We start from the raw sequence: 26952 nt of genomic DNA on the forward strand, positions 1-26952 counted from the left end.
TCACATATACCGATGTTGAGTTTTTCTTTTTCTTACCATTTTAATATTTTTCGACAAAAAATCGAACCTGAATGTATCCAGACAAATTCCAGTTGCTTTTTACTAGTTGTACAAACACAGTTTTTCAATAATAGTTCACATATTTCCTGCAGGGATATGTTGCGATTTTTGTTGTTTTTTATTGTATATTTTATTTATTTTGAATACAATGTAAAAGGTGCCAACTTACAAATTAAGCTTAAAAAATCACAAAAATTACTAAATTAATTTTTAATAATTCCTTTTTTACATGCTTTCTTGTTGGCCCTACATTTTGTTATAAAACTTAACCTTAAAACTTAAGCTTTCTCACTTAAATGAGCATTTAAAGTCAAGTTTTATTTTGTATATTTTTTAAGTAATATATCGATCTATATCTAATAAAATAATTTATTAATATATTATTGTTATATTTTCTATTATTTGTTTATTAGTGTTAACTGGGAAGACACCAATTGCACGAGCTCTTTACTTAATCTTCCGTACATCTTATTCTTAACACCCCCTTTTTTGTGTTAAAAGTTTTTTTTGATTTGAAAGCCAGTACAAAGGACAGAACTATTACAAAGTTCATTTTGATTTGAAATGGGGACAAAGTAACTTAGTTTAGGTTACCTTCGAAAGTAATGGCCCTGTCTTTTGATTATTTGTTCGCTAGAGGTTATAACTTAATATTTTAGTTCCCACTGCGGCTTGCTTTAAATGACCTCACCTTCGAATGCTTGATCACGTCATTTTATCATTGTTCTGGTGGATGAAATCATATTTTGCTTTAATAGGTAATTGGAATTTCGAAATAAGTAGCGTTTACCTGTTCTGGAAGTTCCATGTCACCAAAAAGAAGATCTTGTCGCTTGGCAGTCCTTCTACGCACTTTGGGGCTTTTGTCAAACCTAATAAAAAAACGAATGCATTTCAAAATATATATTCAACAGAGAAATTAAATATTATAGGTTTGGTAATTTTGTTTTTTATTCTTACGTGTCGGCATTTCCAAACGGCGATGGACTTCTACTCGTTGTCCTGCGCATTTCCACATGGATGGAGTCTGAAATTTTGTCGTCTTGCGGGATGTCATATGTGGCATTGCTTACTAACGACTTTTGAGAACCCGGGTTTACACTATTTATAAGGTTACTGCCTTTGAGATTTAAGGAATCAAATATGTCAGCAATATGCACATTACTATTTTGCGACAGGAAGTGTTGCAATATTTGCTGCTGAATGTCATTTTCTTGCTTAGCTTCCTTAAGCAGCGATTCCTGCTCCTGCAAACGGGATTCGGCAATGGCCAAGTTGCACGACATTACTACGGAACTGTCGGAAAACTTCTGAAGAATGAATTTCGCTTCCGGCACGGCCAAGATCTCGTCCAACAGACTCTGAATCTTATTAAGATCGCTCTGCACAGTGTCTTTTGTGTCTTCGAACTCCATTATAGCCTGCTGTACATGCTCTATGTTCTCCTGAATATAGCTTATGTTGGTTTTTAGGTTGTCTACTTCGTTGAACTCATCTGTTCGCCTCTCGGCGCCTGAGCTGTTTTCCATTATGTTCAGCTCACGTGAGAGATTTTCCCGCTCCAATATGAGTCGTTCCAGCTCCTTTTCCAACTGCGTGATTAGCTGTCTGTTTCTGGCAGCGTTTAATATTGTGCGATATAACTTTTCCCATCGATGTCTTGCGGCTCGAGATGTGAAACCATCCAACGTGGCAATTTTCGAAGCTAAATGAGGAGGTGCTCTTTGGCCTGACTTGCCCCTTTGACTCTTGCGAAGGGCAATAACTTCCTCTGTCTTTCGCTTCAGAATTTGTTCCTTCGCACTCACTTTGGCTTCCAAAGTTATTACAGCATTTTTTTGGCGCCGCTGTTCCTTTAGCAACTGAGCAATTTCCTTGGACTTGCGACTGTCCTCTTCTTTATGGCGGCTTGATTGTTGCGTCATCTTCTTCATTAACTTTACCTGCAAAGGAAAAAGCAAATGGTATTGTAAATTTGTACAAAACTAAAAGGTATGGACTTACTTTTGTGAATTTTAGCTCATTTAGCTCGCTGCGCAGCGTATTTATCTTGACTTCGTGGGACTTGAGTTTTTGCTGTTGGCGAAGATGTTCTCTCTGGGCATTCTGCAATTTCTTTAGCTCGAATTGCATGTTGCTTATCCTGCCTTCATAATCTGTCTTCACTTTTTTCAAGCTATCCTTTGACGGGACTGATACTGATGAAGCTAAGAAATGGGAATTGCTGTACATTAAGAAACTCTTCTATTTATTAAAAATGTTTACCCATATTGGCCAAGACATCGTCTCGTTCTTTTTGCGTGTTCTCGATTTTACAATACAACACGGATAGTTTTTCTTCGTACTGCATTCGCATTAGTTCGCATCTCTCATTGGTCAGCTCCAACTGTTCAATTAGCTTGGTTCTCATTTCGATATCGTTATCTATGGCTTCCAAGTCTTTTACTACCCCCTCCGCTGTAAATATGTTTTAGGTTATTACCATTGCTTAATATATTTAAGTATGGTTACCTTCCGAGTCGCTACTGCCAGCCTCCGCTTCTTCGGAGCTAACGTTTTGATTTTGTACTCCTGGCAATGAACGCGACATCAAGAGTTCCCTTTCCCTTTCCAAATCCCGTTTAGCCTTGGCTATGATATCGCCTTGTTTTGGGTCACAAAAATGCAAAAACAATTAATAAAGTCAGAAAAAATATGCTACCCACGTATTACTTACCATCATATACGGGTTTGGTGTTTCTGGGTGAGTGTGCGGATGAAATTTTCATTAGCTTTCGATGTTCTTCAGACTCAATTAGTTGAGTCTTGAGTTGTTCGATCTCCAGCATATATTGTCCGACCACTTTCGTTATTTCGAAATCAGAACTATCATCACTAGTCCACTTATTGGAATCCAATTTTATTTTCAGTTCTGCATTCCTTTCAGTCAAAGTGGCAATTGTGTTTTGTAGCAATTTAAGGCGTTGTTGCAGTCGTTTGTTTTGCGAAATAAGCAACGTATTCTCATTAAATGTATCCGAAATTGCTGTGTTTCCTTCGCAATCCACCACAAGCTTACCCTGTAGAAAATAAATATGTTTTCAATTACTAAATTAGTTCAATCCCTAACAAAATAAATATATCACCTGTTTGTATTCTAATAACTCCATCTGCAGTGCAGCAATTTCCCTACGTAGCTGGGATATAGTTCGAGAACTCTGATCTTGGTTAAGCTTAACTTTGTTTTTTATATTCCGTGCGCGGTTTGCGTACTTTAAGGTATTCAATGTTTCCATAAAGTCTCGATCGCTTGGCGACACGCAGGCGATCATTAAGGTCTGACTATTGCCGCCCAACGAGTCCTGAAGAAGACGGGTCAATTTGGAGTCTCGATAGGGTACGTGCAAAGCTCTCTTAGCTTTGTCTCCGAGCGCCGAAATGCAATTACCCAGGGCGAGTAGCCCGCAGTTGATGGATATGCCCTCGCGAGCACGTTCGCCGGTGGCCTGAGTCCTTTTCAGCCTTTCGGAACCAGCCAGATCAACAAAGTGAAACTTGGAAGTAAGGGTTTCCAAATCGTTATCCGAAACATTATCATTCGGGGCAAGTAAACGTTGTCTGCGCACGAAAATCGTAAACAAAGCGTGAGATCGCGAGGACTGATCGTTCATTTTCGTTGAAGCAGTGGTGCGAGCTAAAGCTCCTTGCTGAAGGTACCTAAAAAATAAATATAAAGTAAATTTACACATTAGAAATAAGTTTTAAGAATTTAGCATACTTTAAGGCATCTTGTGGTTGGAAAATTGGCTTAATTGAAGCCCCAGATATTGTTATTTGTCCGGTGGCATCTTCGTGTATCTTGAAATTGCTGTTTTTGTTGTATGGGTCCAATAGATCAAATATTTCCTCGTTGTATAGTTCGATATATTGAACAGCCAGACTGAACTGCGGACTTCCACCAGCCGCTGGGAGTTCTGAGCCAGAGCCAGAGCCAAAAGCTTCAAGCTGTTCGATACCACTAAATATGTGGCGAACCGCCCGTGGAATAATGCCAAGCAGAACGGACTCGGATGATTCGGATTCATGGTCGAAACCAGTGCCCATTGTGTACGTCTTGCCAGATCCGGTTTGTCCGTAGGCCAGCACGGTGGCGTTATAGCCATGCAGCGTACTATCCACCAACCGCTCCACGCATTCCGAGTATATATCACACTATAATTACCAATCATTATGAAATTAATTAAAATATAAAAAAAATTTAAATTTTAAACTTTACCTGATTGGAATTAGTATCAAAGACATAGTCGAAAGTAAAGGCTTTGTCCGACCCAAGAAAAATCTGAGGTTCTCCAAAGGTTACTGTCGTGCAAATGCGACACATATCTATCAGCTCTCTTGAGTTTTGAGGTCGGATTCTGAAATTCCAAAAAGATAATTTTATGTTTGGCTAGCATCCGAATTTAAATAAGTAATGCAGAGGATTTTATTAAGTACTTTAAAATTTGTAAGTTATATTTATCTGTCTATAAACATGGTAAAAATACAAATATTTATCTTACCTGACAGCAACTCGTACTGTACTGTCCTTATTTATGGGGTCTACTTCGGAAATCATAATGAAGGTTGATCTAAAACAATAATAATAAGTTAAATTATAAGGAATTCCGGGCTTAGCAAATACATGTTTTCAAAAAATATTTAATTACAAGGTCACTACTACCAAAACGGTTAATTCAGCAAAAAATAAGTTCATAGATGTACGTAACAATTACCCATAAATCTTGTTATACCTAATTCCTTCCTGTGCCTACATGCATTTTAGAGTTTAATTATTACATTTCATTTTGGAGTTTTATAACAACAAGTCAGTTAAGTTAAAACATTCAAATGCAAAAATGTTTGTTTATGTACTCATACATACATATGTATGTGCCTACAAGTTGCTGACCAAGAAAAACATACATATGGAAATTAAATATAGGAAAAGTGCGATTCTCCAACGTAATTGATGTGCATAGAGTAAAAACAAAGCTACATACCAATCAAATAAAGCACTTCCTCCTTTCTAACAAAGCAAATGAAATAATAAAAGCGGCTATTTCCGATTCAATTCATAAGACACGGACAGTTCTGCTCGGTTGTGTTTATATTTCGACTCGACTCGTCTCACAAACATATAACATAACATATGGTCTAACAGAGGTAATCCGTTCACGGGCCGATTAATTTTAAGCTGCAGTTGGCTGTTCACACCTGCCATTAATTGGTATATTGAATAGGGTATTCCTGCATTGTTAATGGTATGGGTATTCCTTAAGCTATTGAAAATTCAACAAAAAAATGAGGCAGCAAAGCCAGCGATTCTAATTGGTTCATGTTTAATATTCAAACAGCTGTGATTAGTTATCAATATTTTTAGAGCTAAAAACATGTTAAATTTTAAAGTTCATTGTTAGATAAAATTCTAAATAAGATATAACGATCTAGAAATAACTTTTAATATGTTTTTATGTAAATTACTCGTCTTAGTTATGGAAAAATGTTAGAGAGTTGGAAATGTTTTTCTTACAAATAGGGTAACAACTCTGGTTTTGAACGATTCAACAGACTTGAATTGCTGCATATGGAAATTGAATGGAAGTGCTCATAAACAGCTGACCAAAACTTAACCATTAAGCAATTTAACAGATTACAGAAATGGAATCTCTTATGGATAAGCATGAAAACATTTTATTCTAACAACTGCAAAACATGTAATTTTAAGTGAAATTTCTTTGTTTTTAATCAAAGTCAGTTGGAATTTACATGGAATTACGTTTTTAACTTGGTTGCAGAATATAAATAAAAGTCAGTTAATAGACATTTTATAAGTAAAAGCATCCTTCAATTTCAGCTGTAAGCGAATGCCGATAGTTTTGGCACTACGCTAGCGATTTGAGAAGAGTACCCCTATTATTTATCGAGACTGTCGAAAATTAGATTTCAATTTTTGCATTGATAATTTCGCAAATGCATACCATCTTTCGGGGCCCATTGCTTTTTCGCCGATTTTGCCAAATAGTTGCACCCAGAGCACTGCCCAGAAACTACATTCATCGAGAATTGCCTTTGACTTGTGAGTATACATTTAAGTAGCCTACGCAGTCGGATTACATGTGCTTCAAAGAGAAATAATTATATACGTGTATACCTATACATATATTGCAAGATACCAGAGCCATCATGTCAAGCACTTTGTCCAAAAAGCTCGCTTATCCAGTTGCACGGAAGGATGAATCCGTGGAGGAGGACTTCCATGGCACCCCGATAAAGGATGTGTACCGCTGGCTAGAGGATCCCGATTCGACGGAGACCGAGGAATTCGTCAACGCCCAGAACAACATAAGCCGGCCATTCCTCGAAAATGGTGACGAATGGAAAAAACTGAATTCCAAACTCACCAAGCTGTGGAATTATCCCAAGTACGGATGCCCTATGCGATATGGCAACTACTACTATTACTTTATGAACACTGGGCTGCAAAACCAAAGTGTCATGTATCAGCAAAAATCGCTGGGCGACGAAAGTGAAAGCAAAGTTTTCCTGGATCCGAACACTTTGTCTGAGGACGGTACGATTGCCCTGACCCAAAAGGCCTTCTCCGAAGACGGCAAGTATATGGCCTATGGACTGAGTGAAAGTGGATCTGATTGGATCAAGATCCTCATTCGAGACGCCGAGACTGGTAAAGACTTAAGCGAAGTCCTCGAGAAGGTCAAGTTCTCCGAGATTTCGTGGACAAAAGACAATAAGGGATTCTTCTACGGTGTAAGTACTAAAGACTTCCTTCGGTAGACTTAATGCAAGTTTATTTATTTAGAGATACCCCGATCAAGATGGAAAAACTGATGGATCTGAGACTAAACAAAACGAGAATCAGAAATTGTACTACCATCGCGTAGGGGAAAGTCAGGACAAGGATACACTTGTGGTCGAGTTCCCCGAAGAACCTTCATGGCGAATGTAAGAATTTCTGAAAATAACACAATTGAGAGTAGAATTATTGTTTGAATTTGCTATTTAGCCAATCTACAGTCTCTGATTGCGGGAAATACTTGATTCTGGCCATTGTAAAGGATTGCCGAGACAATATTGTGTTCTATGCAGACCTGAAGCCTGGCGCAGAAATAAACTCCAAACTCAGTGTTAAGAAGATTGTGGAGAAATTCGAGGCGGACTATGATGTACGTAACTGTCTGGGAAATTTTTTGGATATTATTATATATTTCTTATTCTTTCAGTACATTACCAACGAAGGTTCAAAAGTGTTCTTCCGTACAAATAAAAATGCACCAAATTATCAAGTTATTGCCATAGACTTCAACAAACCAGAGGAGGAGAACTGGGAAACACTTATAGCCGTAGGTTTTTTTTGCTTTTATCCGCAGATAAGATTATTTACTTTGGATTTACTTTATATAGGAGCACAAGTCTGATGTTTTGGACTGGGTTAAGTGTGTTGATGCTGATAAATTGCTCGTTTGTTACATTAGGGACGTGAAGGTAAGTAATAACCAGCGGATTTATTATTTTTAGGAGTTCTAACTGATGTTTTTTGTAGAGCGTTCTGCAAGTCAATTCCCTGAATGATGGAAAACTACTGCGTGAATTTGATTTGGATATCGGCACCATTGTGGGAACCTCCGGAGAGAAGAAATATTCCGAAATATTCTACAACTTTTCATCCTTTTTGAACCCCGGCTCCATTTACCAGTATGATTTCAAGACACCCGATCAGTCGCCTTCAGTATTTCGCGAAATTAAGCTAAACTTGGAAGGTTTTCGTCGGGAAGACTACGCCGTTGAACAGATATTCTACAAGAGCAAAGATGGCACCAAGGTACCCATGTTTATTATTAGGAAGAAACGTGATAGCATTGAGCCGCGACCATGTCTCCTTTACGGATACGGAGGCTTCAACATCAGTATGCTGCCATCCTTCGGACTCTCAGGGTATGCACTTATTCGCTGAAATTCGATTAGATTTGTTAATATCCTTGAACCTCGGCAGGCTTATGTTTATAGACACTTTTGATGGTGTGCTCGCCTATCCGAATTTGCGAGGTGGCGGCGAATACGGCGAGAAATGGCACAATGGCGGTCGCCTGCTGAACAAGCAGAACGTATTCGACGACTTCCAAGCGGCTGCCGAGTATTTGATCGACCATAAGTACACGTCCAAGGACCGACTGGCGATTCAGGGAGGTTCCAATGGAGGACTTCTGGTCGGCTCATGTATTAACCAACGTCCCGATTTGTTTGGAGCTGCTGTGGCACAAGTCGGGTTCGTATATTACCTTTTTTGGGACTAAACTTAGATTGTTAATAAGCTATATGATCTCCACAGAGTAATGGATATGTTGCGCTTCCACAAATTCACCATTGGGCATGCGTGGTGCTCGGATTACGGAAACCCATCCGAAAAGGAGCACTTTGATAATCTGTACAAGTTTTCGCCGCTGCATAATGTGCACACCCCGAAGGGCGCTGAGACGGAATACCCATCCACTCTGATCCTGACGGCCGACCACGACGATCGTGTCAGTCCCTTGCATTCGCTGAAATTCATCGCCGCCCTGCAGGAAGCTGTTCGCGACTCCGAGTTCCAAAATAACCCGGTCCTGTTGCGGGTCTATCAGAAGGCGGGCCATGGAGCCGGCAAGCCCACCTCGAAGAGAATCGAAGAAGCCACTGACATCCTGACATTCTTGTCGAAGAGCCTTAATGTCGACAAAGTCAACGTTTGAGTGGTTAACCATAAACAAATTGCATTTCTCAAGGTCGAGTAAAAATTGCTTTTACAATGTATTCAATATTTACAAAATAAACTTCACACCTAAATGAGATTTATGGTTTACTTTACTTTCACAATAAATTACTAAGGAAAGAACGGTGTGCAAAATTGGTGGAAAAAACAATAAAAACAGCGATCGGGTCTTGTTATCAGGGGTTTTCCTTATGACCTCAAAAGTTGGGAACGCCAAGAGTTTTTTGAATCATTTGACTTTAAATTATATAGTGGAGGTCGTTGACGTCCACTTTTGGATTAAGTCGGATGGAAGCCATCATACTGGCAGCTGTCACTTTAATCTGTCTCTGAATCACTTTACTACAAAAATATGTAGGTCTTATCGTTTAATTATAAATTGGGATAATGTCGGATGGACGAAGTCATACTTGCAGCTGCCAAATCAAATCGGGGAAAACACATCATCGGTTCTCTGAATCACTTGGCTAAACTAAATATGTACGGGTTATCGTTAACATACAACTTGGGATGAAGTCGGATGGATGACATGGCGAAGATAGCTTCCTTTTTGTTTTAATTTCTTAATTATTCATTTGCGATGCCGATGAGATGCTTAAACTTTGTTGACGACCAATAAAATGCGGTATAAATTTCTGTGATTGAATTTATTATTCAATTACTACCTTTATTTGATTTCTGGAAACGTACATGGTGTTATATGTAGCAGAATTACTTTTCCTCTGGTTTGCTGAAGACAAAGGTCAGGTTGCACTTGCCGCAGTAGTGACGGTCTTCGTGGGCAGCCATGAAGACGCCGGCGCCGCAGTTCTCACCGGGGCACTCGCGACGCAGACGGTGGATCTTGCCGTTCTCGTCAACCTGGGGAGAAATACATGAGATTATTAAACGTTCAGCACATACATGACTTGTCTATATTGGGCACTGGTGAAGTCACTCTGAGGTCCAAATCTTAAGCCAAAGAGCGCAAGACCAAGACTCAAGAATTCCAAGAACAGATCAGAATGTTTTCGGTTGTCGGTAGATTGTTGTGTGTACCTTGTAGTATTTCAGGACAGCTAGCTTGACCTTCTTCCTCTTGTGCTTGATCTTCTTGGGGGTGGAGTAGTTCTTCTTCTTGCGCTTCTTGGCACCACCACGCAGGCGCAGCACCAAGTGCAAAGTGGACTCCTTCTGAATGTTATAATCAGAGAGGGTGCGGCCATCTTCCAGCTGCTTGCCAGCGAAGATCAGACGCTGCTGATCTGGAGGAATTCCTTCTTTGTCCTGAATCTTGGCTTTGACATTTTCGATAGTATCCGAAGGTTCGACCTCAAGAGTGATGGTCTTGCCCGTGAGGGTCTTCACGAAGATCTGCATCTTGTGTTCCAGTCACCAAACTGCAAGAAAGAAGAAAATGTAGATATAGAATCATAAAACACATTGGTAGGCTTATACTATAAAAAAGATCTAAGAAAAAGAAACATTGTCAAGCGTTATTTGTATATGTTTGTTTATTAAAGCAAACTCTTAAAGTAGGTAGCAACATTTGTTGGTTAGACAAGCAGCACTGCATTGATGACGCCGTCGTTCTCTGGATTATTCGTAACCTGTGCGTATTTGCCCCAGACTACTTTTCCCGTTTGCGTTACCAATCCAAGTTCGGAGATGTTGACTTCGATCACAGTACCCTTGGTGATGACGCCCAAAGATGTGAACATGGGCGAGCTGGGGTTCTTCTTGACGCCGATGATGGGCAGATTGAAGGTGGCTTTCAGTTCAGGATGCGTCACATGGGCCTTCTTCATACGCAGACCCATGGGTCGGATGAAGCGTTCGAACTTTGGTGGCTTGCGGGTGAAGTTCTCGCCGACGAAGGTGACTTTTGTGACCATGCGCTTCCACGCCTTCCGCTTTGTCTTGCCTGTCTTCAGCACCTTGAAGACCTCTGCATCCGACTGGGCGCGTACTTTGGGAATGGGCACGTCCCACTTGCCAGCCTTCTCTTTGCGCTTCTGCTTGATCATATTGGACAGGACCTTGGCGCTGGACTGGATGCCTCTGTCGAGCAGGTAGTGTGGCAGGGCTCCATCCTCAACCTTCTCCTCCTGCTTCTTGACCTTCTTCTCCTCGTGGGCTTGGATCTTCTTCTTGATCTGAATCTTTTCATTGCGTCGCTCCTTGTTGAAGAGCTTAGCCTTGATGCCGCGCAACTTGCGAGCCTTGCGTGCGCGGTCCTTGGGAAGACGGGCTTCCTTCTTGCGCTTCCGCTCCTCGTAATCCAATCGCCTGCCATACAGCTTGCGATGGCGTTCCATATACTCATTCTGCGGCATGGTTACTTGTTAGTTCTGAAGCCGAGTTCTGAAAGTATTCATATGGTTAAAATCATGTGGACAGAGAGGTAGTGCGAAACATGTTCCCTGGGGAAGCCTTTACCGGCCATCCTCAGAAAACTAATCACGCTAAAATTCACTTACCTTAATGTATAAATTTAAATTTCACAAGATGTTTTTTTTTCTTCACAATTATATTTTAGCAATGTGAATTGCTAGACAAAGTTACATGTGCACTGAAATTATTTTCATATTTTTCAATAAAAAAGAGTCATGAATAACACTCGTAACAATTTACAAGTATAATAGACTACTTTCGCTTTGTATTTATGCGTTTTAATTCACTTAAACGATACGTTAATCTTAGCAACCCCAAAAACTTACCTTGCTTCGGCAACAGAATCAAAGGAAAGAAAGAACCACATATACAGCGTGACAGGAAGTCGAAAAATTAGCGCAGAGTTGCATTTCGTGTAAGCATTTTATTTATTTCACGAATTATTGAAATTATTGGAATGCGTGGAATGAAACAACATTGCCATATGATATTGGAATACTTTTTAAGTATTTTTCTACAATATTGTAATATATCAATAAATATTGTTAAACTAAAAGCTCCATAATTTTTCCAAGCCAAGATACGCATATAATTTCTCCATACCCAAAAGCAGCAGGGAAATCAGGATCCCACCTAAGAGAATAATTTAATAATTTAAAAACAAATAATATTATATTTTTTAAGGTGAAACTCTTAACATGCTTACAGATCAAGGTAACAAATGCTGGTAGAACACCTGCTAAGCTTACAGGATAAACAGTGTATAATGATTGACATGCTGGCTTTTTGATTTGTCGCCGTCGAAGGATGCGTTCCACAAATCCTTTTTCCTGAGCATTGCACATTCTATAAAAAATATATTATTTGCAGCAATAATTGTACGACTGTAAAAAAAAATATGATCGATTTATACATTTTTTAATGAAAAACATCTACCCTCCCATTAACAAATAATATTAATCAGTACTAGCATTTTAGCTGAATACCAAAGAGCACATCCCTGAGCAACAATTGAGAAATTTTTGTCTCCGGGATGACACAGAAAACTCATCTAGCCAGTGGGTTGAAACTGGGCAAAAACAGCCATCCTTGAGCAGAATCAGTTATTGATTAGAAAAATTTTAGCCTGTATAAGTACAAAAAAAAAGTTATTTTTGAGGGAATGGTTTGGAATTTCGAAAAATGTAAGACACCGAAAACTTATTAACAGCTGATATGACAACTGTAAACAGTATAAATAGTAAGGCGATTCAGTTAGAGAAAATTACGTAGATATATGTACAAAAGGAGATAATTATACACGAGATACTCAGCTTTCCAATTAAGGTCCGTTTTTATAAGTTTTTGGTGTTCGATTTCCCGTTTGTCCTTCGAAACTCCAAGTAAATGACAGCCTTAGTTACGGTAAACAGCTTAACTCTCTTTTTTAACATAGGGTTTTCATGGGCAACTAGAGATGGGCAAAGGTAGGGCCTTTGTCGGGTGTTTGGTATTTTTTAAGTATTTTTCGAAATGAGAAATAAATAAAAACAGCTGTTCTGACTTTGGCTAACGAGATTAATTGTTTCTAAAAATTAATTTTAATTAAGCTATTCTAGCATATCTTCTTAATGGTATTAAATGTCACATGTCGAAAGAAAGAGGTGAGAAAATATATGTATATGGAAGGAAAACAGTGACAAAACCATTGCATATCCTCTGTGTTAAAATCAAAGCAAAAATCAGCTGACATAACCTGATAAATGGGGTGACCCAGTGTAAACAGTTATTTCGAAGAATCTATTTAGAGGCTCGCTCGATAGGCAACCCGACATGCTGTAACAAGGCTCTAATTGTCGAAAATTAGTCGAAATATTATTGACAAATGGCATAAAACAGTCAAAGTAACAGCTGATGACGTATACCAAATATTAAACAAAATTAAAACAATGTCTGAAGGAAAGTAATTTAGTTGTAAAGAATATTAATATCATGATATGATCCTAGAAACCAAATCCTAAAGCTGTATCTTCGCATTGCATTGAATCGGAGCTCAACCCATGGCTGAATTACCAAAAATAATTGTTTTACGAATTAGTTTAATTAAAAAAAATACGCTTACTTCTTTACTTCGGACTAAAGTCGCACAATAATCTCTCGTAAAACAAATAGAGTCGTGCTTTTGCATAATCGAAACTTTTTAGCAAAGTTATCACTGTAATGGTCTAAGTAATTAGTTTCGAAAAAACTGGTTCGGACTTCGGACAATTCGACGATATCGCACAGAGATTAAAGATACATCGCTGGGGAATTCATTTTTAGATTAAATTGGATGACTTTAAATAATTCAAAACATTAGATTCATAATTAACTGTAAATTGAATCAGCTTTTTTCAAATGAAGAGATTGACAACCCACGAATGGGTGGCAACGCTTGCAAAATGTCTACACCCCCTAGAAAATACGCGTTACCGTTCAAAAAATAGTGGAGTGAATTCAGTTGAAATTCCTAAGTTTTTGTATAAATAAATATTCAAGTCAACGAAATGGTTTCTTACGCTGTTCGAAATATTTCCGTATACTGGCTGTTTTTATGTAAAATCCAATTCATTATTTCCACTTCCATGAGACCAGACACTTCTCGCAGATCACAGATCTCATTAGCATCAAAATATTCTGCAATCACCGGGTAAGCGTCAACTACTTCACAGTGAAACGCGAATCCGCCGTTTTTAAGATATGGAACAGCTTCCTCAATATGACTGAAAATTGGCAATTCATTTGTACTTCTCGAAGAAGAAAGTTTTTTCTCAATTAGTCTTGTAATCGATTGATTTTGACTTTCCTGAAAATGAAAAGGTTAAATGGTAATAACTTACTTTTTAATTATACTTACTCGAAATAAGACTTTATAGTATCCAATGTCTTCGAATGATATCTTCAAAGGACTATCAGTAATCTCATCAACAGTAGCTGGACCTTGATCTGAAGAGCTGAGCAATCCTCCCACCACAGAAGACGTATAATAGTTGTACATTACAAGAGAGAACAGAAATAATGTCATTACAAGAAAACGCACTGAACGATCTTGTGGATTCGGATCCAATCCCTGTTGACAACAGGCTCCAAATGTCTGTAGAATCCGTTCGATGCAAGTCGTTTTAATGCAAGGTTTACCTTTCTTAGCGTTAAGTTCATCTTGAATTTTCTGACTTACACCGTCTGGTTTTTTGAAGTTATCTCCTCTGTGTAATAACTTGCTGTCTATAATTTCAAATAGGATCCAAATTATGCTGAAAGCAGCAAGGGTTAACAGGGAAAAGAACCAAACTCTGTCGCTGAATGGCGATAGAAAGTTTCCACTTTTTCCATGAGTGTCCAAATCTGCAGTATAGCGGTACAAAAACGCAGTTTCAAATTTCCAGCTTTGATGAATTATATCAAACTCTGCGAATCGATTAATTCTATTGAACGCTCCGGATGCGGCAATATCTGCCTCGTTTCGCATGATTATTCCCAATAGACCAAGCCGAAAGGTACTATTCCCCAACCGTCCAGCCCATCCCCTAGAATTCCGAAAGTTAACGGTGAAATTGAAACGGTCCCTTAAAAGTCCCAAAAGTTCGTAGTGATACTTTATAAAAGCTGCCACTCCAGCATCCTTAGTGGGTCGCGACAGAATAGATTCAATTTGTTCATTTGAAATTATATCCTCTTTATCGATCTGAAATGGAAAGTAAATAGCAACAGGCTTTGGCATAATATTACTCTACTTACAACACTCGCTCCTCTTAGAGTAATTCCATTAAACTGTCCGCGAAAATCAATACTTTGCAAATGAAAAATGTCGCAAGCTATATTCAATGTATCATTTGATAGTGTTGCTATCAAATTAATTTCCAACCGCGATTTCAAGTGTCGTCCCTTGGAATGAATATCCCAATATGCGTACCCGTTATCGGTTTTGTTTACATACGTTATCTGAGCGTTTGGGCCAACATATTTCAGTTTATAAGGAAATAACGTTTCAACCTCTATGTCAACTCCCCAAAGGAACCATTGATAGGTTTTGTTAAAGTACCTATTTTCAGAGGCTTCGAAAAGGAGTTCAGACGTTCCACTACATCTGGCATTTACCAAAATAGAAGTTCGAGCATGGTTTTCTCTTGTCAACAAAGATGAAAGAGAATAAGATTGATTGAAATGTACGACACTCACAAATTGATTTCTTTCCATCAATGCTATAGTCGGTTCTTCGAAATCTAGCAATAATTTAGTTTGTATTACATTTATGAAAAGTCGATTAGATTTTATATTTTATTCCTTACCTTTGAGCGAACATATAAACAAGATTGCATGTGTGGTTTTAACCAAGTTTACAACAAATTGGGTTAAAACTGATATTTCCATATCCAGGATTACTTCACCTGCTGCAAGTAGTAAAATAAACAGACAGATTGAGAGTTTCATTTTACGATTTGATGTCCTGCTCAGCATTTTATACCCTCTTATGGTAAGTGATTTTGTTTGATTGACAGCGTGAATTGCACGTGGTAATTACCGAGTGTAATTTCAATCGGACCATAATTTGTAATAATTGGTTGAGGCTTTATACCCTTATTCAGAACTAAATCACATGAAATAATATAATGAAACTAAAGGGGGTTCAAAGTGCAGTGGTGCAGTGACAAGTGAATATACATTTATCTATGTACATAATTTATTAAACTATTAAGGACTTGATAATCTCACAGTATCGCTAAGGACAAAATGTACCCTTGTGCTTCAGTAGAATAGAAAGTGAACAGAATGCAATGACTAACATTAAACTAATAGAACATTAAAATTTTTATCAAAACTAACAATAATAAGTAAAACTGACCAATCCCCTATAATACCCGTATTATATATTTCAAAATGTTCTTTCAAACAATTTTTAAACATATTAAACAAATTGAAACTTTTAAAGTTTATGAAAATATTAATTAGTTGTCAGGTCTGTTCCAGATTTCACTCGGTAACGTTCGTTAACATTGTCGGTTTTTCCTTGAACATAATCAAATTTCTGTTGTGTGTTTGGTAGTTTTCTTAAAGAAAGTCCCTTTTGGTGCCAAATAAAACAGCTGACGGCAGCAGCCGTCTCTAATTATTGTTAACAGGGTTCGAAAATAACTGTTATTTTTGTTTTTTCAAACAAAAAAATCACTAACAAGGGAAAATCCTGAAAAAAATCCAACTACACCACTGACGTTATTAAACATTGTATTTTACATAACCGCAATGATTTTTATTTTTCAGAGCTTTATTTAAAACTCATGAAATAATCGTTATATTGTGAGTTTTATATAAAACTTGACAAATAAAACTTATTTTTTGAGTTTTACTTTTCGCTTGAAAAATAACAGTTATTCTTTGAGTTTTATATAAAAATCAAATAATAAAACTTATTCTCTGAGTTTTATTATTTAAATCAAACATAAAACTCAAAATCATATTGTGGCGGTTCCGTGGTTCGTAGAAATGTGATTAAAAATTTAAAATACTAAATGCGCGGTTGGCTATTTCTAAATTTTGAATTACATTTCTATGAACTACGGAACCGCCACAATATGATATTGAGTTTTATTTTTGATCGAAATAATAAAACTCAGAGAATAAGTTGTATTATTTGATTTTTATATAAAACTCAAAGAATAACTGTTATTTTTCAAGCGGAAAATAAAACTCGGAGAATAAGTTTTATTTGTCAAGTTTAATATAAAACTGAGAGAATAACAATTATTTCATGAGTTTTAAATAAAAATCGTGACATATCTATTATAAAGTGATTTTAAAAATAAAACTTATAACAGTTTTAAGGTCCAACCACAAAATAATTTATTATATAGCAAATTTTCAATTAATTTAAAATCTTATAACGCGATAATCAACATTTAACATCCAGATTTTCATAAAGACACCATTTGCATGTAAAGTTATTGTTTAAACAATTAATTATTGTCTTAGCGGATTTAAATCCGCTAGCCTAATGCTTGACGGAAAGTTTTCAGAATTTTTTGGAAGCTAACAGAGTAAGAACAGAGGTAAATTCGAATCCGTGTAGTTATTTCGAAAGAGAGTCTCGGAGCAGATCTGGGAAATTAGAGTCCGGGTGAATCTTTCGGAAGTGAATAGCAATTCCATTTCATTCCATCTTTTAAATTTGTACGATGAATATCCAAGGTTTCAATATCGAAATACCAGTTATCGAAATGTACTCATCTTTAGTTTGTTTACGTTTTTACCAAACAAATTATAAAAATCATGTCGTCTTCGTTTAGATATAATCTTTTAAGGAGTGTCAAGCCATACACTGCTTTCGCCCCGCAACTGACCAAGTCTATGTTACGAGTCCTTATTCAAGTATCTGTGCATTTCATTGAAACAAAAAAGTCGTCTTCAGAAGTGCTATCCCTGGCACTGAACAAGCTAACAAATTCGGGCCAGAAGATTCCACCAAACTTTTGTGAACTTTTTACAATGATATTTTTAATGATGCAAATCTTTCTGAGATATCCAAAAGGCGCTGTAAAACATCATGAGTTGCGAAAGTGTTTAATGGACGACTTGAAGTACGTATTCATATGCATGTGTACATTTATATGACATACATATTATGGCTGTGTTTCTACTGATGAACTTTGTTAAAATAATTTATAACTCTGTCCGCAGTTTTACAGAAGAATACGTTGATGACATTTGCAAGGTTTTATTAAACCATCGAGATATACTCAGCAAGAACTTTGCAGAAACCAAAATGGACCGGGTTAAAATGACGAAGTTGCAGTGGAGAATTAATATTTCCCTATCCTTAAAGTACGTAATTATGTGTGTACTCATATTTTATGATATTTATCCTTAACATTCTTTTATTTTTAGTACTGTGCAAATAGATAAACCTACAATAGTCCTCCACTTCAAACTCCACAATAAAGAATATCGTACTCTAGAATTGCCACTATCTATGTTCCAGCAAGTCCGTTATAATATCGCAGTTTTACTGAATGAGTTGCAGTCATTGCAAAGCCGCGCGGCTTTAAAATAATTTAAATGTTTGGTAATCAAATAATGTTGAATAAATGTTACGTATGTTAGTATGTGTGTATATAAGATAATTTTTAAAAGTTAAAATCATTAATTTAAAGGAAGCTTCCACATTACCCAACCTTGACAGTTAATGTTGTAGGAATAACCTGCTGGAAAGCCCTACCTCCCAATATTTATACCGACCTCCGATTAATTTCTGGATGTACATACATATGTGTTAAGAACGCCATTAAAATACATTTGTTTTTCACCTTTTCTCATAAAACAACAACTATTTATTTATTTATATTTATGTAAAGCTAGCTTAAAGTTAAAACTATGGGCTAACTAAATTAAGAGCTCTTGCAGCTAAGGCCTTCAGCTCGTCTGAGGTGTGGAATTATATTATAAAAACAATTTAAACCCCAAAAATGTAACTCGAACTGCAGAAAATGTATACAAAATCAAAGTTGAAACAGGACGGAATAAAAACTAGAAAATGAATTTCAGAACACCCCACTTTTTTGTTCCACATTCCTTCATTCCAACTGGTGCTAATCTCTATCGACTTTTTGCCATCGCCGTATTTATCGATTAATTTCACAAAATGGTAAGCAAAATTATTTTATGGTAAATAAAATAAAAAATATTTAATTTTATCCCGTTTTTAGTTACCACTGTCACTATTAAAAACGGCGCAGAGCCACCCTATGGTGAGTCATTTTGTGCATTAAAGGTTTTTACACATTTTAAGCCATTTACAAATTTACTTGCATTTAGCTGGTGGAGCTGAAAAATGGTGAAACATACAATGGTCATCTGGTTAGTTGCGACTCTTGGATGAATATAAATCTGCGCGATGTCATTTGCACCTCCAAGGTAATATTCCAAATGCCGGCGTGTACAAGCCTACGTACATATGTGTGTATGTACTTTGTACATATGGTGCATAAACAACTTTGGAATTATTGAAGCACGCAATTGTTACAATAATATATTCTTTACAGGATGGCGACCGCTTTTGGCGTATGCCCGAGTGCTACATCCGAGGAAGTACCATCAAATACCTGCGGATTCCCGATGAAGTGATCGACATGGTCAAGGAAGACGCGCAGGCAAAGTCGAGAAATCGCACAGAGATGAACAAAAACCGCGGCGGCAACGCGTCGCAAAATCAACGCGGCGGACGTCCTGGTGGCAACCGGAATAACGTCGGCAATCGTCCTGGCCAGGGATACGGAGGTCCTGGAAACAATGCGATGCGCCTTGGCGGAGCTGCTGGTCAAGGGAATCGCCTGCCCCACGCCGCCAAAAATAGAAAGTAGTTTCTTGGACCGTAGTAATAAATTATTTTCAACCTTTCAAAGTCACGTATTTATTATTCAAAAGTTGACATTTTTACACAGTCTCGATATTTTCACATCACGAGGTTTTCTTTACTACTTATTGCCTTGGTATCTGTCTCTTAACCAGCACGCAATTGGAATGATTTGGTTTGAAGTTTGAAAAATCACTGGGATTTGCATTAGTGCCAAACAGATAAAGCCCCGAAAGGTCGTTTCGGACTTTAATCACCATTCATGTGGACATCGGGCACGTTATGTCGGAATTCAAGTCTTATTCTGGCTCCACAAATGCTTTAATATGCAAAATTTCACTGGACCGTCTTTTGTATCATGTTGTTTCATTATATTCGAATTTTATTTTGCCTATTTTTACTTTAAGAAATATTTAATAAAGAGTACAGGTAAACAAATGTAATATTTATATGTATTGTAGCTAAACGAATTGACGGCTTTTTAAAAACTCAAGCATGCCCTGAACATTGGCATTGACCTGTGGCGGCTGCGCCTGTTGTCCGTTCAGCAAATTATTGGGCATCCCCATGGGAAGCAGTTGTGGCTGGTTGTTGAAACCTGGAAGGAGAAGGGGTGCATGTTTAATCGGCTGTTGATCCATCAACGCTTTAACAAACTTACCACTCTGGGAATTTTGCTGTTGAGCCAAATGCTGCAAAAACATATCCTGCTGTTGTTGAGGATGTGGGGGAATTTGGTTTTGTGGGAAGGATGAAAACTGTCTAAACGAAAGTATAGCCGGATCCATTGTAGTCCAATCACTGTTGTTGTAAACTGTAGGGAATAGTGAGTATATCGTTAGTAAATTCTTAAAGCATTTAAAAGGAGATTTCTATGTTTATCAATAATGGGTATGACCATTCTGAATGTTGCACATGTTTGGTGTAAGACTAAACAAACAATTAAGGATAAAACTCATAGAATAATGCAAAAATAGTATTGGAAGCCATAAAGCTATAAATATTTGCCATATCCAGGCAGCTTTATAACATAAGTATACAACTTCAATTAAGTTTGAAAATGAAAATCCCAAGGCAACTGATAAACGGACATGAATTGCCACATTAAATAGATATTCTACAATTATTGATTACAAGGCCTAGTTTAGGCCATTACTTACCCTTGTTGTGAGCCATAGGATGCTGCAATTGTGAGTCGCCCACGGGCTGACCTGGGTTTTGGTGCATGGCCAAGTGAGCATTCCAGTTGGCACCCATCGGCAACTGGTGCTGCCCCTGGGCGCCGTTGTTTCCCACCCCGTTGCCAGGCATGTTCATGAAGGGCATCATTTTGCTAGTGTGCTGCAGTCTGGATGCTCCACCCAAGCCCAGGGTGTTCATGTGGTTGAAGCCTGGCGGCGGCATGCGAGCTCGCTGCATATTGTCCACCAGTTGCTGATGTGGGGGAATTTGGGGCGGTGGTGGAAGCTTCGGCCCGGAGTTTTCATTATTAATACTCTGTTGTTGAACAACTTCATTTTCCATCAGTTCGGCCAGTCCTTTTTGGGTCTCAATAAAGGGGTCAAAACCTTTAAAAAGAAAAATGTTTGATTAAAAACATTGAACATCGATATTAACCACGTCTTACCTAAGTCATCGTCGACTATGGAGTTCTGTGTGAACCGACTCTGCTGAGATTGCGTATTAGGAGGCTGCAAAAATAAAAATAAAAATAGTATTATACAAATGTGGTTGGACAAAAGGTTATTAGCAGTTTTTCACTTAAAACAAGAGGGATTTCTTACCAGATTTTCAAACATTCCCATCATCCTCGGCTTTTGAGGTTGCTGTTGTGAATTAATAAGTCCTGGGATAATTGCGAGAATCATTTCATTACTGACGGTTAGCAGGAATGTTTTTTGGATTATAGAACGTACCATTTTCAACAAAAGGCGAATTCAGTCGATTGTTTTCCAAGAAGGCCGCCACTCGTTGTGGCTCAGGCACAGCACTGTTTCCATTGATTTGAGGCGGGTGTCCATTAAGATACTGATGGTGTGACTGCTGCTGAATTTTATGAAAATCAAAGAATTTCGACATGTTTCCTCCAAACAGATTTTCCCCGGTCTGCTGTTGTAATAGCTGTTGATGCAGAAGTGCTTGGGCTTGAACTCTATTTAAATCGATTGAGTTTGCCTGGAAATGGCTAAGGAAATCTGAAAAATATAGTTCACGTATTTAGTACTGGGTTAACTATTTAATTCACTTTCAATTACAGTTAAATGCATGATGCGTAAAATTAAAAATATATAAAACAGACAATAGTGAAAATACAACTTACCATTTGCAGGACCGTTGATTTGTGAAACATTTGTCGCAAAATTGTTGCGTTTTTGTAGTTCGTGCATGCGAAGGAACTCCTCTTGTTGTTGCAAAACTTGCTGGTGGTGATGCTGCTGCTGCTGTTGCAGATGTTGCTGTTGAAGTAGTTGCTCCTCCACTTGCCTAGTGTTGCGAATCATCACATTTTTGAAAGCTTCTTCCCACTCTGTTTTCGAAAAAGATAATTGAATAGTAGCTTGTGAGTAAAATGACCCAAAAACATGTAATTGGAGTTACTCTACATATATTAATAAATTCATCCAACGATGGATGTTTCTAACACTATTATATGCAGTTAAATTTTCTAAATAATACTATATAAACATATAATTACCGTTCGTATTTGATGCCTTTTGGATTCCATCAATATCTGTGTTTGCCCGTGGATATTTTAGGTACCGAAAAATAAGAAAAGAAGCAACATTAATTAATTGGAGATTTTTAGTTCTTGAAAAACATAAAAGGCAATGGTTTGAGATTAAGATAAGTACCGAAATTTCGGTTTACATTTATCTAACAAAGATAAACATCAAAAAGAATTCGGTTGCTATCCTGGCGGAAGTTTTAAAAAACACTCTTTATTCACAATTTTCTAATGATTCGCCACTTACCGTTGACCAAGTCTGGTAAATGAGACTGTCGCATTTCCAAATCTAGCTTATTCTTTATTAAGGGAACTTGCTGGAATGATGACGATGTGAAGAAGCTGGGCGTGTCAGCGAAAATGTTGAGCTTAGACAGCGCATCTGTAAGTAACAGTTTGAGTAAGGGATGGCTGCGTAAGAACATTAGCTAACGTACCAGTCACTCTGCTTCCATTATCCGCCAGGCTCGAGGGGTCGACTGGATCGTCGGCTAGGGATCCTCCATCTTTCTCGTTACTAGACTCCACTACAGCGGGGCTAGTGTCCTCCGAGGAATTAGATACTGTCAGAACCGGTTCATCATCGACAATAGCCTCGTTGCTCTTTTCGGCTTCTTCCTGAGTTTTCACACTTTCTTGGTGGCTTTCAGAATTCACACTATTGCACTTCTCATCGGAATAATCACCAGGTAAACTCTTTTCACTTAAGCTACTCTCCGAGACGTGGCCATCGCTATTTTCGCTACAGGAGCTCACAGATCTTTGAACGTTTGTTCCAGCTAATCTCTTTTGTGGTAAATTATCTTCACAGCTTTCGATTACTTCCGTCTTCTTTTGTGTTATTGTACTCTCGCTCGGCTCAATTCTCTCCACCTGTTTAGTTACTGCGGGTGCAGGAGCAGGCTCCTTGCCCTTCTTCTGTTCCTTTGCACTAGCTGCGTGATTGGAGGCCCGATCTTTTCCACGATCTGCCCTCGATCGATTGCTAGAGCTTTGCTGCGGCTCAGGCTTCGTGGAAGCTGGTGCATCCGCTGGGGCCTCTGCGAATGTCTCAGTACTTGTGCTGCCCCGCGACTCGGGAACATAGTTCTCCTTGTTCGAGGCATTGGAGTTTGTGTTGCCGCTGTTCTTGTTCTTCGATTTGTTCTTTTCGTGTCTTTTCTCGTTGCGCAGCTTCTCCCGTTTGCTCTTCCCACTGGAATTGCTCGCACTCGCGGTCGCCTCCCTGCCATTAATGGGCGAGACCGATAAACTGGGCCAGGCCTCCTTTTGCTGGCCATTGGCTGCACTCGAAGCATTCGTACCCGATCCAGACGACGAGGATGACGCTGACGAGGACGATGGAATCGCGGCTGATTGGGGATAGACATTATTAAGTCATTAAGTTGCTGCTTGGGCGGAAATTACCATTTGCTTTAGAAGCTCCATTACCATTTATAATACCTGCTGTATTCGGTCCGAATGAGGCAATTAGAGTATCGTGCAAACGCTTCTCATACTCTTGATGTTTTCCCTGATGCATTTCCTTAAAAAAAACACACATCATTAGGTTATGGGACAATTAAAGGCGATTTCGGCAGTTACCTCCTTAGTAAAACTGGCCTCGGGATCTCCCAGTTCGTGTAAGTACATGCAGTCGCCCTTGGGACACTGCTGGTTTTTCATGAAATGGCTGCAGTACTTAGTAGTCCCCAGGCTAGTCTTTATGAGCCGCCCGTCTATCATAATGTTGTTGACGCTTTGAATGGCCCGCAAAGCATCCGAGTTATTAACATATGTGACATAGGCAGAAGCGGATGGACCCTTTAAAGTGTAAAATTTGAATAAGCATAACATCACAATAAGCAGCAGGATTCGGAAGACCGAAAACTTGGATACCCTCGTAGTTTTATAGGAAGCACGACGAGCAAATGTTAGATTTTAAAAACACCTGTTAGGGTTATTCTCAATTCCATTCTTGTATGGGCAAAAGCGCAGGAACAGAACCGTAATTCTTATCCCTTTTAATAATATATAACAAAAAGTTTTTGCTTTCGCACACAATTTTGCCTAAAAAATTAAAAAAATAGATTAATATAAGGGCTTCTTAAATAATTTTCAAAAATTTGTATTAAAACGATATTTCTACGTTGTTCGCTTACCAGAGCAGCTAATAACAAAAGGTTCAAATTCATTTTAATTGAAAACAATTTTCGGTATTCGTTAAACTGTTCAGTTTCTTTGAAAACGTGCCATTAAGTTTTCATAGAAACCACCTAAAAATGACTGAGCAACTCGGGTATTGGCGCTTGGCCATATCAATGTATAGAGGTAATAAATAATTGAATCTTACAACTCTTACCTGGACCCCGGCATACGTGGTACTTGGATTTATAACGACTTTATGAATTTTCCCATATTTACCAAAATACTCGTGTTTCTTTAGTATCTGAAAGGACAATCGTGAGTGGGACTTCAGTTAATGCTGGTGAGAAGTCAACATACGTCTGCGTCAGCAAGTCGAGGTGGTAAGCCCACAACGAACACCAAGTTCTTTTGGACCACACGAACGTTGGCCAAGTGTTTTCGGTTCTCGGTGATCTTTTGTTTTCGTTGTTGGTCCCTTTGGCGTTTCTGGGACTTGAAGGCAATCATCTGGGATTTGGGAAATAGAATCAGGTTACAGGATGATGTTGATATTGTGGATTGACCCAAACTTACTTCTTCTTGTGATAACGGCTTAAAGTCAGCTGGATTCTCTGGATATTCCTTTCGGCATGCTGGACACAACTTGTTCTCATCCGTGCGGATCCTGTGCCAACAGAAGCGGCAAATCTGCAAGCAAATGCACTTGAATTCCCCACTGATCTGATGGTTAGGATGGAAGCACTTACCTGGTATCCGCAGGTACAAGGAAAGAAGGTCAGATCGTCCACCTCCAGCGGCTCCATACACAAAGGGCACTCGACTGCGTCATCATTGCTGCTCAGGCCGTTCATTTTCAGGTGATTTTTGGTGGTGAAGAGCTCGCAGTATTAATTTTTTAATTAACTGTTGATAATGATGAGAACCAAGCTGTACAAAGTAAATAAAAAAAGTACTATATATTAAGCTGACGTTTGTATGTTGGTTTTAAAAGTCAAGGATAACTTTTACAAAACCCTATACTCTAAAAACTGACTTGAATAGTTTTTTATTTCATGTACAGGAGGTGCTTCATCTGATATCCCATTGATCTAAGGTCTACGTCGTACTAATATCTTTGTAGTATGAATCACCCAAACATAGCCAATATTTTGCACACCATGAAAACAAGTTTTCGGAATTTAGCACCTGTAGCTAGACTTTCGATCACATCCATATTTCAGGCTATAATTAATAGTTTGGGGGTTTTCTCAAGTTGTTTACCTATTGGTATTGGCCAATTATATTCGTGGCATTGTTGACTTTATGCAACCCCTGTGAATTGACAATTCTATGCTACCTGAAGAAGGTGTTTACTGCCAGGTAATTCTTCTGTGTACATACAATGGGACGCACACATGCCCGACGGTCTCTTTACGCAGACAAACGAACAAAAATGTATTTTTAAATATGGATAAGTTTTCATAACAGACATCAACGAGATTTGCGAATTTACATACGTACATTATCGAGTTCTCATGTTAAATATGTAAGCTTTCTTCAAAAAAACAAGAAAAAAAGAAAGTGTTTTACAGAGTTTAATAACCGGACATCTGTGTGAATATGGCGACATGTGAATTGTGCAGATTTCACAAAGAATTCAAAAAATTGGCATCGATATTCGCATATGCATTGAAAAACCATTTATTAGTTGTACATCAGCAATTTGTTAATCCACTGTATATGCACACATATGCAAGCGTTTATGTACTCAAGCGTACATCGTTTACGCTATAATTATTTACGACCACACTAAGTTGGGTTTTTTTGTTTATTAGTTATGGTAACTCACTAACACGTATCAAAATCGGTAAATACATCGATTTTCATGGATAACAAAAGGCAAATAGGAAATAAAAACGATGGATGTACAATGTACATAAGCAAGGGTATATATACATACACATATGTATGTACACGTAACACGTATGATTGTAGGTGTGATGTAGGTTTTTCTTTATTCACTCTGAATAGTTGATGAATCGAAATCGCAATTTCAAATTGAGTTTCTGAACACTCTATAATTTGTATAAATACTTGGTAGCAAACGTATCAAACGAAAGTACTAAGGCTAAAAATAAACGCAAAGTAAACGAATGAATTCGCCAAATTAAAGACTTCAATTTTTTTCCACACGAAACATTCGATATAAGTTCAGGAATCGAATTGAACTATCGATAGCGCAGTCGACGAAAATACCATTTCTTTCGAATGCAGTGCTTCGATAGCGGTGGTGACAGAAATCTCTTGAAGCGAAATTCGGGTGAAATGAACGTAAACAGAAATACGTGTTTTACCGAAATTCTTAAAGAGATTTTTGTGTCACCACCAAATATGTTAATATTGATTTATGCTTTTTGATTACACTGTTATTATAATTTTTATGTTTAATATCTAAACCATATAAAAGTTATTTACCTAATTGTTGAAATGTACAAGAAACAAAATTAAATTAAAAACGAATTTGAGTATTATCCAAATTTT

General features: G+C 38.0%; 8 protein-coding genes across 16 annotated transcripts; 3 read left to right on the plus strand and 5 right to left on the minus strand.

Moving 5' to 3' along the window:
• Window positions 1-184: 184 nt before the first annotated feature.
• On the minus strand, window positions 185-5226 carry LOC119548038 (kinesin-like protein KIF21B). Its single transcript, XM_037855114.1, has 12 exons — window positions 5079-5226; window positions 4599-4667; window positions 4316-4454; window positions 3818-4251; window positions 3186-3756; window positions 2777-3119; window positions 2572-2703; window positions 2326-2517; window positions 2065-2267; window positions 1021-2003; window positions 851-932; window positions 185-786 (listed from the first exon to the last, which is right to left on the minus strand). The coding sequence occupies exons 2-12, from the start codon at window positions 4652-4654 to the stop codon at window positions 766-768; spliced, it is 3156 nt and encodes a 1051-aa protein (XP_037711042.1). The 5' UTR covers window positions 4655-4667; window positions 5079-5226; the 3' UTR covers window positions 185-765.
• Window positions 5227-5994: 768 nt separating this feature from the next.
• Window positions 5995-8924, plus strand: LOC119546215 (prolyl endopeptidase). Of its 2 annotated transcripts, none has more exons than XM_037852352.1 (9): window positions 5995-6154; window positions 6248-6846; window positions 6899-7041; window positions 7103-7262; window positions 7320-7439; window positions 7501-7581; window positions 7640-8031; window positions 8090-8362; window positions 8426-8924. In XM_037852352.1, the coding sequence occupies exons 1-9, from the start codon at window positions 6049-6051 to the stop codon at window positions 8823-8825; spliced, it is 2274 nt and encodes a 757-aa protein (XP_037708280.1). In that variant the 5' UTR covers window positions 5995-6048; the 3' UTR covers window positions 8826-8924. The 2 variants fall into 2 exon arrangements, with proteins under 2 accessions (XP_037708280.1, XP_037708281.1); XM_037852353.1 differs by having other exon boundaries at window positions 6068-6154; window positions 6255-6846.
• Window positions 8925-9477: 553 nt separating this feature from the next.
• Window positions 9478-11642, minus strand: LOC119546217 (ubiquitin-40S ribosomal protein S27a). Its single transcript, XM_037852357.1, has 3 exons — window positions 11545-11642; window positions 9884-10224; window positions 9478-9706 (listed from the first exon to the last, which is right to left on the minus strand). The coding sequence occupies exons 2-3, from the start codon at window positions 10202-10204 to the stop codon at window positions 9557-9559; spliced, it is 471 nt and encodes a 156-aa protein (XP_037708285.1). The 5' UTR covers window positions 10205-10224; window positions 11545-11642; the 3' UTR covers window positions 9478-9556.
• On the minus strand, window positions 10321-11598 carry LOC119546216 (ribosome biogenesis protein NSA2 homolog). 2 transcript variants are annotated; one of them, XM_037852354.1, is made up of 2 exons: window positions 11545-11598; window positions 10321-11188 (listed from the first exon to the last, which is right to left on the minus strand). In XM_037852354.1, the coding sequence occupies exon 2, from the start codon at window positions 11158-11160 to the stop codon at window positions 10381-10383; it is 780 nt and encodes a 259-aa protein (XP_037708282.1). In that variant the 5' UTR covers window positions 11161-11188; window positions 11545-11598; the 3' UTR covers window positions 10321-10380. The 2 variants fall into 2 exon arrangements, with proteins under 2 accessions (XP_037708282.1, XP_037708283.1); XM_037852355.1 differs by lacking the exon at window positions 11545-11598 and adding an exon at window positions 11305-11396.
• A 133-nt stretch (window positions 11643-11775) lies between the features above and the next one.
• Window positions 11776-13830, minus strand: LOC119547818. Its single transcript, XM_037854842.1, has 3 exons — window positions 13756-13830; window positions 11968-12064; window positions 11776-11851 (listed from the first exon to the last, which is right to left on the minus strand). The coding sequence occupies exons 1-3, from the start codon at window positions 13821-13823 to the stop codon at window positions 11840-11842; spliced, it is 177 nt and encodes a 58-aa protein (XP_037710770.1). The 5' UTR covers window positions 13824-13830; the 3' UTR covers window positions 11776-11839.
• A 3621-nt stretch (window positions 13831-17451) lies between these two features.
• On the plus strand, window positions 17452-18348 carry LOC119546415 (COMM domain-containing protein 5). The gene is made up of 3 exons (XM_037852680.1): window positions 17452-17808; window positions 17909-18052; window positions 18116-18348. Exons 1-3 carry the CDS (start codon window positions 17501-17503, stop codon window positions 18279-18281), a joined length of 618 nt encoding a protein of 205 aa, XP_037708608.1. The 5' UTR covers window positions 17452-17500; the 3' UTR covers window positions 18282-18348.
• A 443-nt stretch (window positions 18349-18791) lies between these two features.
• On the plus strand, window positions 18792-19628 carry LOC119546416 (U6 snRNA-associated Sm-like protein LSm4). Its single transcript, XM_037852681.1, has 4 exons — window positions 18792-18872; window positions 18934-18975; window positions 19043-19141; window positions 19270-19628. Exons 1-4 carry the CDS (start codon window positions 18870-18872, stop codon window positions 19585-19587), a joined length of 462 nt encoding a protein of 153 aa, XP_037708609.1. The 5' UTR covers window positions 18792-18869; the 3' UTR covers window positions 19588-19628.
• A 390-nt stretch (window positions 19629-20018) lies between these two features.
• LOC119546413 (putative uncharacterized protein DDB_G0291608) lies at window positions 20019-26623 on the minus strand. 7 transcript variants are annotated; one of them, XM_037852678.1, is made up of 17 exons: window positions 26372-26621; window positions 25179-25359; window positions 25006-25119; window positions 24790-24939; window positions 24638-24733; window positions 23890-24108; window positions 23713-23830; window positions 22743-23657; window positions 22553-22687; window positions 22276-22311; window positions 21901-22107; window positions 21497-21775; window positions 21365-21426; window positions 21208-21271; window positions 20741-21148; window positions 20242-20394; window positions 20019-20178 (listed from the first exon to the last, which is right to left on the minus strand). In XM_037852678.1, the coding sequence occupies exons 2-17, from the start codon at window positions 25281-25283 to the stop codon at window positions 20042-20044; spliced, it is 3198 nt and encodes a 1065-aa protein (XP_037708606.1). In that variant the 5' UTR covers window positions 25284-25359; window positions 26372-26621; the 3' UTR covers window positions 20019-20041. The 7 variants fall into 7 exon arrangements, with proteins under 7 accessions (XP_037708606.1, XP_037708605.1, XP_037708603.1 ...); XM_037852677.1 differs by having other exon boundaries at window positions 20019-20394; window positions 23749-23830; window positions 24647-24733; window positions 26372-26623; XM_037852675.1 differs by having other exon boundaries at window positions 20019-20394; window positions 23737-23830; window positions 24647-24733; window positions 26372-26623.
• Window positions 26624-26952: the final 329 nt, after the last annotated feature.

Source organism: Drosophila subpulchrella, chromosome 2L (assembly GCF_014743375.2).
Source record: "Drosophila subpulchrella strain 33 F10 #4 breed RU33 chromosome 2L, RU_Dsub_v1.1 Primary Assembly, whole genome shotgun sequence".
Taxonomy (NCBI): Eukaryota; Metazoa; Arthropoda; class Insecta; order Diptera; family Drosophilidae; genus Drosophila; species Drosophila subpulchrella.